A 19,091-nucleotide genomic window follows, 5' to 3' on the forward strand; every position below is an offset into this window, starting at 1 on the left:
GAAATGCTCAAAGGGCTGTTTGGACAGACTTACAGAGCTACCACTTTGACTGTTTTTGAGTTTAGGAAAACATTACTAGATGAGAAAAATAAGCACAGGATATACTTAATATTGAATTTCAAGTGAAATTCAATATTAAGTATTAATATTGAATTTTCAATATTAATATTAAATTCAATATTAAAATATTAAATATTTTTAAAATTCAATATTTAAAAAAACAATGATTTTTTTTTATCATGTGTGTGTTAGTGTGTCCCCAATATGCTATTAAACATTCTTTTCTTTCATTTTGTTTGGGCAGGTACACCTGTGATGATGGGGAAATTGTTCCAGGTTGTTCCAAGCGGTGCTGAAGGAGTGGGAGTTTGGTGGTGACCAAGGGACGACCTTTGAGTCATCTCCACATTTTTAGACCAACCTCCCCACCCCCCCCAAAAATTATTCATCTGAAATGGCATTCGAAGTAGTATTCCGAAGTAACATTTTAAATGCAGCCTTGTATTTTATACGATGATCCTAATTTGAGAAGACTACCTAACTTTTTCATTTCTGACATGACTAAGCCATTCTTAATTTTACTTCTTGTTATTGTTTTTGAAGCCGGCAGTGCCAACAGCATGACTAGTTGTTATTTTTATCTAGTCATTCAGTTTCCGGGAGCCCACCTTTTTTCATCTGAAAAATATTTTATGCACAAACGAAATATCATTAATAGTGGGAAATAACTCCCTCCCCCCCCACCCCGCCCCACCCGTTTTCGCGTCGCTCCCCACCCAAGCTGGCCAGCCAAGACTACATATCCCATCATCCTCCGCGCGTCCCCGCGCCATTACCTCTTCCCCCTGGCCTCGTTCTCGCCAATCCCCGCCTCTCCGGTGGGAGCCAGGCTGTTCTCGCGACTTTTACTGTACCCGGCCCCGGAGCCGCGGCTCTCGCGAGGTTTCCCGCGCCTCCGCCTCCTCCGCCGCTCCCTGTGCCGCCGCCTTAACCCGGTTCGCGGAGCCGCGCCTCTGCCCTGTCCGAACTCCGGCCCCGGCTCTACCGAGGCCCCGGTCCCCCCCACCCCGCCTCGCCGCCGCCATGGCGGACCCCAAATACGCCGACCTTCCCGGCATTGTGAGTACACGGCCGGCCCCGGCTCCCCAGGACCGCGCCCCCGTCCTCCTCAGGACCCCCGAGCCGACCCACCGGCCCGAGACCCCTCCCCGCTTGCGGCCCCTCCTCCGGCCCGAGCGCCCCCGCCGCGCGACGCAGCCCCCGGACGCCCCCGGCGCGCCCGGGCGGGGCGCGGGGACGGCCTAGCAGGCCCCTCTCCCGGCGGCCCGGGACACCGCCCGAGTGTCGCTGCCCTCCGTGTCAACACCACCCGTGTCGCCCCTCCAGTCTGCCCCGGTCGCACACGCCAGGCCGCTCGGGGGTGGCCTTGACCCTGGCCAAGAGGAGGAGGAGGAGGAGGAGGAGGAGGAGGTGGCCGTGTCCGATGGAGAAAGTGCGCCCGCCCGAGTACCTGCCCTGCGCCCCGCCCCTCCCCCCTCCACGCTCGCCCGAGCTTGGTGTGACCCGGGGGGCCCCGAATCACTCTGCACCCCACACCAGTGATGTCCTGGGCGTCCTCGGACGCTAGCCCGCTTCTGCTAACGACACGGTTTGCCAAAGACCCTCTCCCCACCCCCCTGCAGATCGGGGGTCACTTCTTTGTCATCACTTAACACGCAGCAGCTAGCTATCAGGGTTAAGTGGCCCCCGTGGCCAGGTCCAGCCCTCCAAGGCCCGGGGGCTGCCAGGCAGGTGCCTGGGACGAGTGGAAGAGCAGGGAGCGCCCGAGTCCCGGCATGGCCAGCCGGCCTTCTCTGTTCAGTGGGCCAGAGCGGGTGGGGACGGGGGATGTTGCTGGGTGTTGCTGAGGAGTGAGGTGGGGCGGTCGTTGCTTCTGCCTGCAGGCCAGGAACGAGCCAGATGTTTATGAGACCAGCGATCTGCCCGAGGATGACCAGGCGGAGTTTGACGCGGTAAGACCGAACGTGCAAGCCTCAGGGCTCCTCCCTCCATGCCACACAGGCCCTGTCCCTTGCTGGTCAGGCACAGCAGTAAGTGGGTATGCCAACCCCACCCAAGGGATGCTCAGTTGCAGCCACCAGTGAACAATACCAGGAAAGAGAGTCACATGGAAACCTCAGCCACAGGCCTTTCCTTTGACTTGTTTTATTTAGTCTGTACAAGTAGAGACCCGGGAGGTTGCATCCAGCCGTCCTGGGCCCTCCCGGCTGGATGGTGCCCATGCTGCCGCCCACGCTGCTCAGGAGGATGGTGCTCAGGGCCCTCCAGGGTTATCTCTAGCAGTACTTAGGGTGTCACGTGGTGCTTGGCATCAAATTCAGTTCCTTGCATCTACCCGGCATGCTGTCGAGAGCCTTTCTTTTTTTGTTTTTGTTTTGCTTTTTTGGGTCACACCTGGCAATGCACAGGGGTTGCTCCTGGCTCTGCACTCAGGAATCACACCTGGTGGTGCTCAGGGGACCCTATGGGATGCTGGGAATCGAACCCGGGTCGGCCACGTGCAAGGCAAACGCCCTGCCCGCTGTGCTGTCGCTCCAGCCCCAGAGAGCCTTTCAAAACATGTATATTTGGGACTGGTGGTTTAGACCCTGGGTCCATGAGAAAGAATCATGAAGCGTGAGTAGGTATCAACTGCTTGAAATTAAACGAGGCCTATTTTGGGGGGTGGAGTGGGATCTGGTCTGGGCCACACCTGCAGCTGTTCAGTGGCTCTCTGCCTTTGTGCTCAGGAGTGACCCCTGGGGGCATTCAGGGCACCGTTTGCAGTGCCGGGCATTGAACCAGACCCTGACACATGCAGTGCCTTAACCCTGTACTACTCAGCTGCCTTTCTGGCTTTTGTTTTGGGGCCACACCCAGGGGTGCTGTTTCTGGCTCAGTGCTCAGGGATCTCTCTGGCAGTGTGACTATATCCAGTGTCTGGGAGGGCGCCCAGGCCTCTGTGTGCAAGCCTGCAGTCTGCAGGGCTTTCTCTCCAGGCCTTTAAGGGAAAAGAAGTTCTTTGTTTATTTTTGGGCCATACCCAGCTGTTCTCAGGTTCACTCCTGGCTCTGGGCTCAGGCATCACTCCTGGCAGTGTGAGGGGACCGTATGAGATGCCAGGGATTGAAGCTGGGTCAACCTGGTACAAGTACCTTATATATGTCTACGCTACTATGTTTCCAACCCCCCCCCCCCAGGCCTCTTTAAAATAGAATGTTTTGTGGACCAAAGAGCTAGAGAACTAGAGTGCTTGCTTTGCTTGCTGGAGCCCTGGGTTTGATCCCGGTACCACATAGTACATTGGGTGCCATCAGGAGTAGCTCCTGAGCACCACTAGGTGTGACCCCCAAATAAAAAATAAACAATTCTACTCAATACATGTTTATTATTATCTTATCAAGAGCTAGGTTTTGGTATAATGGAATATCAGGCGCCCACTGGCCACACACTAAGAAAAGATTCGCAGACTTAGATAAGGTCAGAGCAAAACAAATTTGAGGAAGAACAGAAATCTTTCCTATCTCAGAGAAGAGACCCTGATAGCTCTTTAAGATGCAAACATAGGAGCCTGGGAGATAGTACCGTGGGTATGGTGTTTACCTTGCAGGCTGATGCCGGGGTTCAGTCTCTGGCACCCCATTTGGTCCCCTAAGCACTGCCAAGAGTGATTCCTGAGCACATAGCCAGGAGTAAGCCCTGAGCACCACTGGCGGGGCCTAAACTGCCCCTTACCCTCAAAAAAGGAAAAAAGATCCAAGAACAACATTCAGAAGAAACATTTTTTTTTTTTTTTTGCTTTTTGGGTCACACCCAGCAATGCTCAGGGGTTACTCCTGGCTTTGCACTCAGGAATTGCTCCTGGCAGTGCTTGGGGGACCATATGGGATGCCGGGGATCGAACCCAGGTCAGCCGTGTGCAAGGCAAACGCCCTACCCGCTGTGCTATCCTCCGGCCCAGAAGAAACATTTTAACCATGAGGAAACCACCTGTGTGTTGAATGTGTTGTTCTTTGTTGATTTCTGTGTAATGCAGAAGAAAGGTCCCTGCTGACAGTAATCTTCGGACTGGTGAGGGAGTTAGGATACATTTAGGAAATGTGTAAGAAAGTGTGGGTGACTGGAAATCAACATTATTAAAATTGGGTATAAAGTGGGCTAGAGAGATAGCACAGCGGATAGGGCGCATGCCGTGCACGCAACCAAGCTGGCTTGATCCCCAGCCTTCCATATAGCTCCCTGAGCATCACTAAGAGTAATTCCTGAGAACAGAGCCAGGAGTAAGCTCCAAGCATCATCGGGTATGGTCCAAAAATCAACAAAAAATTATATATGTAAGTGCCATAGAAAATAAAAGATCTATATATCTTTTAGGATGTGTTCTAGATTATATTACTTTTGAAGAGGGCCAAGGCAGGATCCCAGTATTAGTAAGTGATGAGTCAGTGAGAACAGATTCAGCTTTGTTTTACTGGCCTTGTTTTTTTCTGGGGGAGGAGGGGTGTTATACCCTGCTGCACCCTGCGGTCACACCTGGTAGTTCTCCAGGGACTATATGTGGCTCTGGGGGATTGAACCAACCCAGATGCCTTACCTACTATACTCCCTCCAGCTCCTAGCTTTTTTTGGGGACCACACCCAAAAGTGCCCAGGGCCTCTACCTGGCTCTGAGTAGTCGCCCATATGGTGCTGGGGATCTAACCTAGGTTTCCCTGATGCGAAGTTTGCACTCCAGCCCTTTGAGCATCTCCCTGACCTCAAGGGTAGGTTCAGTCTGTGTGTCTGTAAGCCCAGGATACTGTTAATTCAGTTTGGAGAATGGTGGTCGCTGCTTTATAATGTATGGCTTGGCATACTCACTCCTTGTTGGATATCTCCCATGTGGAAGTGGTTTCTGTTTTGTGCGGAACCCCTTCTCCTATCCCTCTCAGTGATGTGTTACGTGTGGCTTCTGTACTTGCTAGCATATCAGTCTGTCCCCCAAACTTGAGTATCTGGAGATAATGCAGATGTTAGTGCTCAAGAGCCCAGGTATACACCTGTTCCGATGTTTTCTTATTAGAAATAAGATATTTGAGATCCCAGGGCAGGTGTATGCCAGGGACTCTAGACTTTTGTGGGGGTTATCGGGGAGGAGGCTACATCCGGCAGTGCTCAGGTATCACTCCTGGCACGGCTCAGGGGACCATATAGGGAGCAAGGGATCGAACCTGGGTTGGCCGTGTATAAGGCAAGTGCCCTACCCTCTGTACTGTTGCGCTGGCCCCAAGGAGGACTTCAGACTTCTGCCGCAATCTCAGGACTGTTCAAATCTGGCCTAGTCCTTTGCCTATAAAAGATCAAATCTTTGTGGTGAGATAAAATGGACCTTTGTCCCTTTATCACGTGAGACAAACAGAACACAGCTTTCCCCTTTCCAAACCCCCCCAAAAAAATTGTTTTGTTTTGTTTTTCTTTTTTTCTTTTTATTTTAAGTTTTGGTTTTGGGCCACACCACACAATGCTCAGGAGTTACTCCTGTCTCTGCGCTCAGGGAGAACTGGTGATGCTCAAGGGACCATCTGGGGTATCGGGGACCCAGCCCAGGTTGGCTGCATACAGGGCAAGCCCTACCCTGTACTACTGTTCTCTGCTCTATACAGTTTTCCCTGTAAAGAAGCTGAGCTTTCTGATAAAAGGAAAGTGATACATAATTCAGGCACGGAAGGACTTCACTGCAGCCCCTGTTGGTCTGAGCAGCCTATTTTTATAGCATCTCCAACAGTGACTGATAGGGAGTGGGTATTATAAGTGGTTATTTCTTGCAGTACCTAGCCTGGGATGCCAGGCTAGACGTGCATGTTCTCCTGGCTCAGCAGTAGAACACATGCTTCTCACGTATGAGGCCTGGGTTTGGTCCCTGGCTGGAAAAAAAAAGTGTACATGGGAGATGGAAGATATAAAAGGTCTTAGCTGCTGCCGCCGCCTAGAGCCCAGCTAAATGACCCTCTATTACCGGTGAGGAGTGATGGGGAGGGGAAACCTGCAGCTGCCCGGGAGGCCCCGGGGAGGGGGGTGCTCAGATACTCCCCCGATGCCGGCTAATGGACCTGGCCCTCGTCCCTGCGGGCCCTAGAAAGGCAGCTTTCGGGAAGTCAGCTGAGTAATGGTTCTGCCTCTGCTCTTAATAACTGACGTAAATGTGCAACTTGAGCAGCAGCGGGTCGTTCTTAGATGCTTCAGAGTCTCCGTGCGTTTGAGGTCTGACTCTTCGGTGGGGGCTGCTTGGCGACTCTCGCCAGTCTTCCCAGCACGGCCTCACACAGGGACAGCGTACTTCCCTCTTCTCACTATACCAGGAGGTTTTTTTTTTTTTTGCATTTTTTGGGGGTCACACCCAGCGATGATCCTGGGTTATTCCTGCTCTGCACTCAGGAAATACTCCTGGTACTTGGGGTACCATATGGGATGTTGGGCTTGAACCGGGTCAGCTGCCTGCAAGGCAAACGCCCTACCCGCTGTGCTATCACTTGTTTTTGTTTTGTTTTTTGCTTTTGTTTTTGTGCCACACTTGGCTGTGCTCAGGCGTAACTTCTGGCTCTGTGGTCAGGGATTACTCCTTGCTGGGCTTGGGAGACCATATGTGTCCTTGGATAGGTCCTGGGTCAGCCACGAGCAAGGCAAGTGCCCTGTCCACTGTACTATCGCTCCAGCCCCATTAGTCACCACCTTTTTTTTGGGGGGGGCACACCCCTCAGTGCTCAGGACTTACTCCTGAGCACTGAGCATTCAGTGTTCACTCCTGTAGGATTTGAGGAACTGAATAGGTTCCAGGGACCAAACACTGGGTCAGCCTTATACATGGCCAGCGCCCTAACCACTGTACTATCTCTCCAGCTCCCTTTGGTCCCCTTTTTAGCCCCTGGCAATAACATGCTCTGCCTTAGTCTCCAGATTCTCAGCTTGAGTTGTACTCATGTTTAAAATGGCTAATACATGTATGTAAAATAAAAGTCTTTCCCCCCCCCCCCCCCCGCCTCTCACCACTGAGTTTCCTTTCATGAAGGCAGCTGATATACTCAACTTCTGGAGCTTTGGGGGTTGGGGTCATAGATGTTTCCATATTTTTATTAAATAGTCGAAGAATGTTCACCCTTAGTGTCTTACGAAGTTTCTCATTTATTTGCTCCAATGTGGAAGAAATTGAGCTACTAAGGGAAATAATTTTGGTTTTAAGGTTTTGATTTGGTTAAAGCAAATCCTGATTTTCCTACTATCCCTTTAAAATTACTATAGTAGGAAATGAAATATTCTCAATGAATGCGCCTGAAAATTTCAGACCAGTCCTTCCCTCCGCAATCTAGGAGGACCTCCTCTGGATTTCGACAGTCCTGTGTTGGAGTGATGGGCTTATTTCGAGACTTCTCTTAAAATTTCTTGTCAGAAAAGCTAATTCTCAAACTCTACTCTCTGGGCCGATACCCAGTCTGAGTCTAGGAGTCATTCGGCTTGTGACAGAGTAAGGGGGTATGTTTAGAAAACCTCACCAGTACCAGGATTTAGTCACTCGTATATACCACAAGCATGCAGTGTGTTCCCTGTGCCATGTGGAAGGGGAAAATAACCTGCCATAGTTTTGTGGGGCCCTGGTAGAAGCCTCAGTTCTCAGAAAGGTAGGTTGATGTTGTAGGCCCCCCACCAGTCTGAGCTAAGAAACAACAGATTGTCTTCGTTACAGTGTGAGATACCATAGAGTACGCTTGATTGTGTTCATTGACTGTTGGCGCACTTGAACTTACGTGAGTTTTTCCTAATGCTTCCCCCACCCTCCCTCCTCACCACCTTGCCTGGACACTAGTTTGCACAAGTAAGACCATTCAATGCTTCTTCTCTGCATGCTTTTTTCATCCACTATCCTGCATGCAATGCTCTTGTCACTGTGCTATTGTTGTAGCTAATTGTTTTTAAGGTCTGATGAGTCCCTAGTTGGATCACTAAGGGGCCTGCTGATCGTATATACATTAATGATCATTAATCAAGGTTTAGAAGCACGTGGTTATGTGCTTCTAAAAGAAGTTTAGATCATGAATCGTTGTCTTTTCCCCTTGTGAGGTCTGTAGGATAAAACAGTCCAATGGAGGTTGGGATAGAAATATGAAGGCTAGGAATGCTTTTGGACATGAGGCATTTAGGGGCTGGATCTGAAAGGCCGTTGCCTTTCTCTCCAGACTGAAATATAGTTAAGAGAAAAGGAGTAATTCTCATCCACTGTAGACAAGTGTGGAGAACACAGTCCTCACTTTGTGTGGATTTTCCCTTGGACGGGAGCTGCGGAGCAGGGATGCATTTTAATCCCCTCCCCTCGCTAAGCCTTTAGAACAAGGTAAATGGGATAGTAATTGTATTAGATGCGATTTTAGATGATAACTTGGGTTGTTTGCTTTCATGAGTCTTTCTGTTTCTGTTCCCCTCCTTGAGAAATGGATGGATGGTCAGCATAACGTAGGTCCATCCTGGACAGTTTTATTCTACAGCACTGCTCATCTTGTCATCATGGCCCTGACGTCCCCCTGGCTGTGGTGTTGGCATAGAGCCTGGCCTGAGCCAGTTCAGAGATAATAGTGGCCTTTCCCCCTCCTGGAGTCTAGACCCTCAGCCTTTTCCTCTGAGGTACGACATTAGCCAGAAAGCACTGGGGCCCATTACTGAGGGCCTGGGAGTCACGTGCCAGTAAAGGTGACACCTGAGATCAGGGCACTTAGAATTTTCCAGTCGAGGTAACTGGGGGTATGAGGGTTCTATCCCTGCTCCAGATGACATGAATTATTCCTAAAATCACATACCCAGCCCATCCATAGGATCAATCTGGAAGTGGTATATACTATTTTCGAATGACCATTGTCCCTTTTCTTTGGTTTCTCCCTTCCCCATTCTGCTTGTTCCTTGTGATTTGAATTTGAACTTATGTCCCGTTGTCTTTTCTCCATGCTGATGTCTTTTTTCCAAACTGATTTTAGCTTGGTGAGGCAAATAAGAGAAGGCATAATGTGTGTGTCTCATATTTGCAAGTGCGCACCTATGAGTGCCCACACTGCTGTTTGCAGAGACATCCCAGCCTAGACCACAGATCCTGAGTCCACCTGTACCTGGTACAGGGAGAGGAGCCTTGGCTGTGCTAGACTCTGACATCAACAATAGGGGATGGAGAGAGGTTAAGCGTCAGGCAGCATATCTAACTGCAGCCTCTGTGGCAGGAGGCACTTGTTTTTATCTGTGTGTTCATGTACACATAACCATGCTCAGCCCTTCATGTGTCTATCAGTAGAAGTCTTGGAGACAGGCCATACTACTGTATTTTTCCACCTAGCAGGATTTTTTTTTTCTTTCTTGGTGGGGGGACATCCCCAGTGGTACTCAGGGGTTACGCCTGCCTGCCTCTGTACTCAGAGATCACCCCTTTGCTCCTGGGACCATCTGGGGTACCAGGAATCAACCCTGGTCGGCTGCATGCAAGGCAAGTGCTCTGTGCACTGTACTGTTGCCCCACCCCACCCCCAGCAGCCTTATCAGCCCCGCCCGGAAGTAGGGATCTTATCTACCCGGCCTGAGCTGAAACAGGGCCTCTGTGAAATATTCTCACCTTTTCTTCCTTGTCCATGTTCCAGCCCTGTGACTCCTTGTCAGCAGGGCTGACAGAACACGTCCTGCACTTAGGCTGGTAGCTGTGTGTCGGTGCTCGCCCGTCCGGGCAGGGTTGCTCTGCATTCCTCAGACCGCAGGGTTAGTGACCATCCCCTCCAGACAGATGCAGTTATACCAGCCTGCATGGGGAACAGATGTGCTCTGCTTCTCTGCTAGCAAAGAATGAAACCGGGCTTCACTTAGACACTTTAATTTTGCTCTGTTTTTTTGGTTTTTTTGGTGCCATACCTGGCTTTGTGCTCGAGAGTCACTCCTGGCAGTGCTCTGGGGATTGTTTGTGGTGATGGGACAGACTGGGGTCAGCTGCATGAAAGGAACCCCTTGTACCAGTGTCCTAGTCCTATAGCCGTTGTTGATTTGGGGGACTGAGAGGCCCTAACCGGGGCTTATTTCTGGCTCTGTGCTCAGGTACTATTCCTGGTGGTGCTTGGTGGACCATAAAGGGATTCAGACAGGGGTCAGCCACATGCAAGGAAGATGTCTTATCCTCTGTGTTACCTCTTTGACCCCTACTTTTTTGTTGGTTTTGGGGGAACATAGGCGGCGCTGAGGGTTCCCCTTGCAGTGTTCAGGGGACCACGTAGGACGCTGGGGATCACAGCTGGGCTGGCTGCATGCAAGGCAAGCGCCTTCCCTCCTGAACTCTCTCCAGCTCTGTTAGAGTTCTCGTTTTCGAAGCTCACCATCTACACCTGACATACTTTGTTTTATTTAACCTAAAGTCATATCTGAATGCCCTCATGAACTTCCTCATTATGAATGATCCTACAGTCAAAACTGCAGAAACTGAGAGAACAGAAAGCTTAAGCCATGAACTAATATGCCATAAGAACTAATTCTTCCCTTCAGAATTACGGCCCCTAAGCAGCTGTGGGGCCTCAGAATCTCTAGAGCCTCGGCCGTGTCTCCAGTTGCTCCTGCACTCAGACCTCTCTCACTCGCTCCCTTCGTCCATGCCGCTGTCTTACACATCTCAGTTCTCAGCCCTAACTCGCCGCCGCTAATGACAAAGCTTCATGACATCCTCACCACTTGAGAGGAAAGGGTCCCAGCCTCTGTTTTCTCTGGGTTATATGGGAACCCCAGCTGAAATCTCTTGGCCCCCAAATTTTGCTAGGCTTCCCCGGGCCCTGTGGTGCAGTGTGTGTGAAGACTGTCGTGTAGTGCATGTGACAATTTGCTAATAACAATTTTGTCTTTTTTTTCCCCCCTCCCTCATTCCCTTTTCCCCGCTCCCTTTCCTTTTAACTCTTTTGATTTTCTCACCTCTGGGGAAACCACAAGGAGCTGGTAAGAAGTCTGACCTTTCATCTGCTTTTTAATGGGGTGTGCTGTGATGGGCATTTGTTTCTCTCTCCTTTGGTCTCGCTAAATCTTCCCCTCCTCAGCCCCACCCCCAGCTGACAGCCTTTCCCCATCTCACACATCACTGGCCCGACAGCCCCTCCACCCAGGCCTCGGCACCTGCAGGGCTGGCGGACTCAGTGCTGCTCCCCTGGCTCGGGGCTCTGCCCGCACAAAGACGCTGGGAGGACTCCAGCGCCGGACAGTCCCCTTGACTCAGGACCAGCTCTTGGGGCAGGAACAGTGAGATGAAAGCCCCGTCTAGAACCTCTGAGACTTAATTCCACACTGACCCATTTTCACTCTCGTATTTAGGAAAGCAAAAGAAACAGTTGTTTCTCATCTACATAGTCCAGACCCATAGTAGGTGATTAACAAACAGTGGTTCTTGGATTCATTCCTTTCCTTAGTCGGTAGATCCTGTGCTCGGGGTACCGTGCTCAAGGTACCCTGGGACCAGACCCAGGGCTCCTCCGCTCAGCAGCATGGTCCAGTCCTTTACGTTAATCTCTTCATTAAAGGACTATTAAGACATAATAATTTGAGATTCAGTTGTCTTCCCTGAAACACTTGCCTACGGGACAGTTGAACCCACATATTTTCCCTTTTTAGGTTTTTTTGTGTGTGTTGTTTTTGTTTTGGGACCACGCCTGACAGTACCCAGGGCTTACTCCTGGCTCTCTGCCTGGAGGTCACTCCTGGTGCTGTGCAGGGTATACCCCCTAATTCTTGCCCGTCCAGCCAACACTTCCCTAATAGGGTCATGAGCAAAGCCGATGTTTTCTACTTATCCCTTCTCCTTCCTATTTTGTTGCTTTATGTGTTTTTGGTTTGGGGCCACACCCAGCTGTATTCAGTGCGTACTCCTACCTCTCTGCTCAGGAGTCCCTGCTAGCTGTGCTTAGGGGACCGTATGGCGTGCAGGGATTGGGCGCAGGCTGGCTGCCTGTAAGTGCCACTGTACGCTGTACTGTTACTCTAGTACCGAGTTTTTGTTTTTTTGTGGTGCTAGAGTGGAGCCCAGCCCAGGGGCTGAGCCCAGGTTGGCTGCCGACAGTGCCACCGTGCACCTGCTGCCCTCCCCAATTTAGGCTTTGTGATGTCGCAGGTGGAGCCCGGAGCTTTACACAGGCGTGTGTCCTACGCTGAGCTACATCAATCCCTGGATTTCCTCTTTTTTAAAATTTTTGTTTCTCCTATTTTTGTTTCTTTTAATTTTTGGTTTTTGGGCCACACCCAGCGATCCTCTGGTCACTCCTGGCTCTGCACTCAGGAATTACTCCTGGAGATTCTTGGGGGACCCTATGGGATGTCGGACCGTGTCGAACCTGGATCTGCTGCTTGCAAGGCAGATGCCTTGCCCACTGTACTATCCTGTTTTCCAAGTTGCCATTCACATGGACTCCTCAGATCAGATGTGCAAGAGGAGCTTCCCGTCTGCTTTCCTTTCCCCATGCTCTGCTTTCCCTCTCTCCACAGTCCACACACAGCAGTCTCAGCCTTGGCTACTTACTAGAGTCACTTCAGTCGTTGTTTTTTTCCCCTGGGGGTGAAGGTCCACACCCGGAAGTACCAGGGGTATTCCTGCCTCTGTGCTCGGAGTGAGCCCTGATGGTGCTCAGGGGCGCCATGGTGGTGCTGGCGTTCCATTTAGGGTCAGCTCTTCTGTAGCCTCCCTCGAGGCCAGGGCCTTACCCCTCGTCTCTCTCCCTCCCTAGGTAGCATGTACACTGCCTCCCATCCCTGACTCTGACAAGAGTGAATTCAGATCCTACAGAGGCCAGCATAGGCTTCCCCACCCCCCTCAGTGTTTGGGCCACACCTTTCCATGCTCAGGATTTTCTCCTGGCTCTGTGCTCAGGGATCACTCTTGGTGGGGCTTGGGGAGCCACATAAGGTGCTGGGGATCGAACTTGGGTCAGCTGTGTGTAAGGCAGGTGCCCTCCCCGCCGTACCATCCCTCTGGCCCCATCGCTTTATCCTTTTGAATTCCCTCCCTTCCTGGCAGCCCGGAAATAGGGAGGATCAGGTCCTCTGCCAGCTTCCTTTCATATGTAAGTACTGATGCAGAGGCCCCTGCCGAAGTCCTCTCCGAACACTGCCCCTCGGAGTAGTTCTGTTGTCTGCCTTCTAGCAAGGTTGGGAGGGTAGCTCGAGGAGGGACTTCCTCAATGGCAGAGAAATTTACTTTGGGGAGGGGGGGTTAGAGGTCAGCTTGGTTTCTTGCCCTAGTGCATGGTGTGTGCCAGATAAGTGGGAGGGTCCTGTTGGAGGCGGTGGGCGCCGCGGGAGGCCTATGTACAGAGGGTGGGGCGGGCACGTTGCCTCTGTCCCCAGTTGAATCAGGGTGTTAATATTTATACAACTGAGACTCCAGATTTACCAGGGAACGGCCTTTCCTAGATTGAGTCTGGCTCAGGAGCTAGAATGGAGCCTCCTTAGTTCCCCTTAGGAAAGGGGGGTTTGGTCTTGTACGGAGTTGGGGATTCTGTGGGATTGGGGAAGTTCCAGGGTGGAATAAGCTTGGCCTTGACCTGGCTTGCCTGTTCCCGCAGGAGGAGCTGACCAGTACGAGTGTGGAACACATCATTGTCAACCCCAATGCTGCCTATGACAAGTTTAAAGACAAGAGAGTGGGGACGAAGGGACTTGGTGAGCCTAGGCTAGAAATTGGGTGGGGAGATGCCTGTTCTCAGGCCTTAGTGACTTTTTATTCATTCATTTATTTATTGGGTCATACTCTGCAATACTTGGGGGTTACTTCTGGCTCTGCACTCAGGAATCACTCCTGGCGGTGCTCATGGGACCATACGGGCTGGCAGGGATCAAACCCGGGTCAGCCACATGCCAGGCAAATGGCCAACCCACTAGACTGTAGCTCCAGCCCTAGGCCTTAGTGACTTTTGCTTGTTTTGTTGTCTGGGCCGCACCCGTCTGTGCTCGGGCTGTTCCTGACTCTGCTCTGGGGGTCACTGCTGGGGATGTCCAGGAGAGCTGCTGGTGCCAGGCATTGACTCCTGGCTACCCATGTGCAGAAGCATGTCTCCCGCCAGCTGAGCTACTTCTTCAGCCCGGGCCTTAAAGCAGACTTTTGTGTGAGAAAGGGTCCCTCACGAAACCCTCACAGTCACCTGAGGATCTGGGTCAGGCTTTCAATTCCATCTTCTCTTTTTGGCAGATTTCTCAGATCGCATTGGAAAAACCAAGAGGACAGGCTACGAATCTGGAGACTATGAGATGGTTTGTTCTGTGTGTTTGTTGAGGGAATGGTGCAAAGATCCTTTCTGCCAGGCCTTTAGGAGAGAGAGCGAGGGATACAGGGGGACTTGCGTTTCTCGTGGACTGGGGACCCTGAGTAACCCAATGGCAAGCAGCTGGGGGTTTTTGTCCTCCTTTCCTCTGGAGAGACTTCCGCCTCCAGCTCGCTCTCACTCGCCCTTCTGCACAGGATGTTGGGCATGAAACCCATTTAATTTAGGCCCGGGGTTTGGCTAAGATTTACTGGAGATGTAGCATCACCATCTGTGCTTGTTCTTCAGCTCGGAGAGGGCCTGGGAGTAAAGGAGACGCCCCAGCAGAAGTACCAGCGACTTCTACATGAGGTCCAAGAGCTGACAACTGAAGTTGAGAAAATTAAGGTAATCATAAACTCTGTTCTCCCTTGTCTGCTCTGACTTGTGCAGTAAGGGAGGCCCCCCGTTAGAAAGGGAGATTCCTTGAGGTCCTGCGTAAGGAGGCTGAGGTTTCCAGAGTCGGGGAGAGGCCCTCTTAGCCTCGTCACTGCCGCTGGCCCTCTGGGGACGGCACTGTTGGTCTCCAGTAACAGCTGTCTTGAAGGCTTTTCCCCTTGGCTCGTCCTGCCATTCTTCACGCTGTGTTTCCATGCCAGACCACAGTGAAGGAGGCCGCCACCGAGGAGAAGCTCACCCCCGTGGTGCTGGCTAAACAGTTGGCAGCGCTGAAGCAGCAGCTGGTGGCTTCCCACCTGGAGAAGCTGCTGGGACCGGATGCGGCGATCAACCTCACTGACCCGGACGGAGCTCTGGCTAAGTGTGTGACCTCCTGTGCTGGGAAGTGACCAGTGCTGGGGCGTGGAGGGACTCTGCCGGGTGTCAGAGCCATCACTGACGGGGATGCGAGCGGGAGGCCTGGGCTGTTCTTTAACATGAGGCGAGACTAAGAGTGTGACTGGGCTTGCCCGCGTCCTTCCAGGTCCCGATAATGACTGTTTGGTCTCCTGCCCAGGCGCTTATTGCTGCAGCTGGAAGCAACGAAGAACAGCAAAGGGGCGGTTTCAGGGGGCAAGCCCGCCAGTGGGCCCGCCCCAGATGGAGGCCTTGTCACCTACGAACTCCACTCCCGGCCTGAGCAGGACAAGTTCTCTCAAGCTGCCAAAGTGAGTGTGGACGTAGACTGGCCGGTGGCTCGGGGAGGTGGGCCCCTAGGAGGGTTTCCCCGCCCAGGATGGGATCTGGGGAGAGGTGCTACAAGTGCTTCTGACTCTTCTTCGCGTCCCAGTTCTCCGCTGTCTCATCCATCTACTTACAGTGTGACTGGGGGTGGTCTTCAAGGAGCGGAGTCCTTTGGCAAAGTGGAGGGCTTCAGGGAGGGGAGAGGCAAGCAGGTGAGAAGAGGAGCCTCTTGCCTCCTGCTGAAGCAGAGGGGAGGCTGACAGAATCTCCACATCTTCCTCCCCCGAGGTTGCAGAACTTGAGAAGCGCCTGACAGAGCTGGAGGCCACTGTACGCTGTGACCAGGATGCTCAGGTCAGGTGCTGTCCTGTGCTTGGTGTGACCCTCAGATCCTACCCTGACCCTTAAGGTTGATGACATACTACAGGAGCTTGGGATGTTAGGAAAGGGCGTTACCGCAGAGGTCTCCAAATTTCCCTCTCCTGCTGTCCTCAGAAAAAGAGTAACAGTGGAGCACCCACCTGGAAGCCTGCCTTAAGTGAACAAAGTGCCTCCGATTACACCCTAAGCTGCTACTTAGGGTGTACATCTTCCCAAGGGGAAAGCCTGCCAGTGGGTCCACCCCAGATAGCTGCTTTGTCACTTACAAACTGATCTTTCCCCCAGGGTCAGTATTACCCACTGAGCTAGAGGGTCATCAGTGGGTGGCCAGCTAGAAGTGGAAAGGGTAGGAGTGGTGGAAATCACATGGAAATAGAAGAAACTCTTTCTCCCTTTTTCCCCACCAGAATCCCCTTTCTGCAGGTCTCCAGGGAGCCTGTTTAATGGTGAGTGTAAAAGGAACCGGAGTGTGGGATTACCGGGGATACTGGGATTGGGATTCCTTTGAAAACTGTTTCGGGTTCTGCAGTTAAATCGTCTGCCGTGGAATATAGGGTGTCTCTTCCCATCTGATCCTTCCCTCTTCATGAAGCTTATCCCAACCCTACCCCCAGGAGACTGTAGAGCTGTTGCAGGCAAAGGTGAGCGCCCTGGACGTCACAGTTTTGGACCAAGTGGAGGCCCGGCTACAGGTATGAAGCAGAGAACATACTGGATTACAAATAGCTTGGGATTTCTGGAGTCCTAGGCTCCCTCTCAACCTTAAAATCTGCTTTCAGAGTGTCCTGGGGAAGGTGAACGAGATTGCCAAGCACAAAGCCTCTGTAGAGGATGCAGACACACAGAGCAAGGTCAGAGAGACACCATTCTCCCCCCCCCCCTCCACGTGAAGTGTTTTCTGTTCCCTCAGTTTCTCCCGGTCACGTTGGTGGGGACCCATGGCAGAGAGCACGGGGTCCGCAGTCCCTGTCTTCATAAGCTCTCACCGTGGAGAAAGCGCAGGCTGTCATGACTCTTCCCGTAGACCCTGCCCGTTCCAGTGAAATTACCCTTGCTTTTCCTCGCTGAGGGCTCAGCTGTCCCCTCTGAGATCTGTCCTGTCCCTCCAGGTGCACCAACTGTACGACACCATACAGCGCTGGAGCCCTGTTGCCTCCACCCTTCCCGAGCTGGTGCAGAGACTCGTCACCATCAAGCAGCTGCATGAGCAAGGTGAGAATCCGCTGCTGGGAGCCAAGAATTGAAAAGTGGGCAACTTCCTGTCCTTTTCTATCTTGAATTCTCACCTACCCGTAACTTGACTGTCCTCTCAGCCATGCAATTCGGCCAGCTCCTGACACACCTGGATACCACACAGCAGATGATTGCTAGTTCCCTCAAGGACAACACTACACTCCTGACTCAGGTATGTGCACCCCTGTGGGTCGGTTACTTCCCTCTAGGAGTTATGGGACCTTGGGCAACTTGAACCTGTTAACCCCATTTTATTCCACTGGGGAAGCTGCATCTGTGTTTTGTAGATTCGATGAAGTAATATAGTTGTTAGATGGTAAATACTTTTTCCTATAAAAAGTCTACTCTCTCACTCTAATTTCATCATAGTTCTACATCCATCTCCTCACTTGGGTCCCAATTCACATACTGCTGAGCAGAGGACATTGTTGTGGGTTTTTTTGCCATGCATGGTGAGGCTGAAGGTTTACTGCTGGCTCTGTGGTCAGGAATCTCTCCTGGCATGCTCAGAGCACCAGGATCGAACTAGGACCGGCCACATGCAAGGCAAGGGCCTTAACCCCTTTATTATCTATCTTTTTTTTCTTTTGGGTCACACCCAGCAATGCTCAGAAATTACTCCTTTCAGTGCTTGGGGGACCATATGGGGATGCCGTGGATTGAACCCAGGTCAGCCGCATGCAAGGCAAACACTCTGCCCGCTGTACTATCACTCCAGCCCTGTTCTAGCCCCTGCACAAGACACTAAGGAATACGGTATTTGAAATCAGGAGCCATACTCCAGCCTGATGCTGTCACTTCTTTCCTGATCCAGGCAATGATCCTCATGTCATCCTTTTAGTAGTGTCCAGAAATCCCCCGGGTTTCTGTTGGGGGCCTTGTTCTCAGCACAGGCAAAGCATTCAGGTCGAAGGTCAGCAGCTAAGGACCAGCGAGATGCACATTGTGTGTATAGTACTTATATAGCATGTTATTCGTCAGGATCTTTTTCTAAACTTTTGAACCAATGAAAATTTTGAACCAAATAGTAATTGGTCTTCATTACATAAGACAGATCAAAGAACTATTCTAGTTGAAATTAGGATGGGCGTTCTTGAATTACCTGTTTCCAGCCCCAAGCCAGACCTCTGCTCTGGGCCCCTGATCTGTATATATCCCCGTTTGTTTTTTTTTTTCCTTTTTGGGTCACACCCGGTGATGCAAAGGGGTTACTCCCGGCTCTGCACTCAGGAATTACCCCTGGCGGTGCTCAGGGACCATATGGGATGCTGGGAATCGAACCCAAGTTGGCTGCGTGCAAGGCAAATGCCCTCCCCGCTGTGCTATCTCTCCAGCCCCTGTATATCCCTTTCCTGTCTCAAAAAGATTTTCTTCAGGTGCTCAATCCAGGACGGCACCTGGACCTGACAGGAAGTAAAACATTCCTACCATTTCCTTTACCTCTGTCATTTTCTAGGTGCAGAAAACCATGCGTGAAAACCTGTCCACGGTTGAGGGGAATTTTGCCAACATCGATGAACGGATGAAGAAGTTGGGGAAGTGAGCACTGGTGGGGGTGTGAGCAGGGGTAGTCCTTACCCCCCGGAACTGTTAACAGCTTCACATAGGGTTTTCCGTAATTATAACTCTTGCATCCCCATCCCATTTGACACGGGGCAGGGGCTCTTACTGCATGTGGGTTACTCCTCTCCTCTGGTGACTAGAGTGGCGGCTGGACAACAGGAAACGCTAATCTCCCCGCAGGCCGCAGCCACATGCAGGCCCCTGCCTGCTACTACTCTGCCTGGTATGGGGGGGACATTGGGTCCCATCTTCCAGCACAGCTCTTTAGCGGACTGTGGTACTGTACAACTATTTCTGACCATTAAAAGCTGTTGTACTCCGTGTGGCCTCTGCTGTATTTCCTGGGGGAAGAGGCAGCACTAAGCGAGATTCACAGGACAACAGGCCGTCTCAGCCTCTCTCTCCTACCGTAAGGACTCGTTACGTGTTCTGACCTAA

General features: G+C 51.7%; 1 protein-coding gene across 1 annotated transcript; it reads left to right on the top strand.

Moving 5' to 3' along the window:
• The first annotated feature begins 918 nt into the window (after positions 1-918).
• Positions 919-18,974, top strand: DCTN2 (dynactin subunit 2). The gene is made up of 14 exons (XM_004601642.2): positions 919-1,119; positions 1,944-2,012; positions 13,620-13,716; positions 14,243-14,304; positions 14,604-14,702; positions 14,954-15,114; positions 15,310-15,460; positions 15,765-15,830; positions 16,265-16,303; positions 16,472-16,549; positions 16,637-16,708; positions 16,967-17,069; positions 17,171-17,262; positions 18,547-18,974. The coding sequence occupies exons 1-14, from the start codon at positions 1,084-1,086 to the stop codon at positions 18,631-18,633; spliced, it is 1,212 nt and encodes a 403-aa protein (XP_004601699.1). The 5' UTR covers positions 919-1,083; the 3' UTR covers positions 18,634-18,974.
• Positions 18,975-19,091: the final 117 nt, after the last annotated feature.

The sequence above is a fragment of the Sorex araneus genome, chromosome 2 (assembly GCF_027595985.1).
Source record: "Sorex araneus isolate mSorAra2 chromosome 2, mSorAra2.pri, whole genome shotgun sequence".
Taxonomy (NCBI): Eukaryota; Metazoa; Chordata; class Mammalia; order Eulipotyphla; family Soricidae; genus Sorex; species Sorex araneus.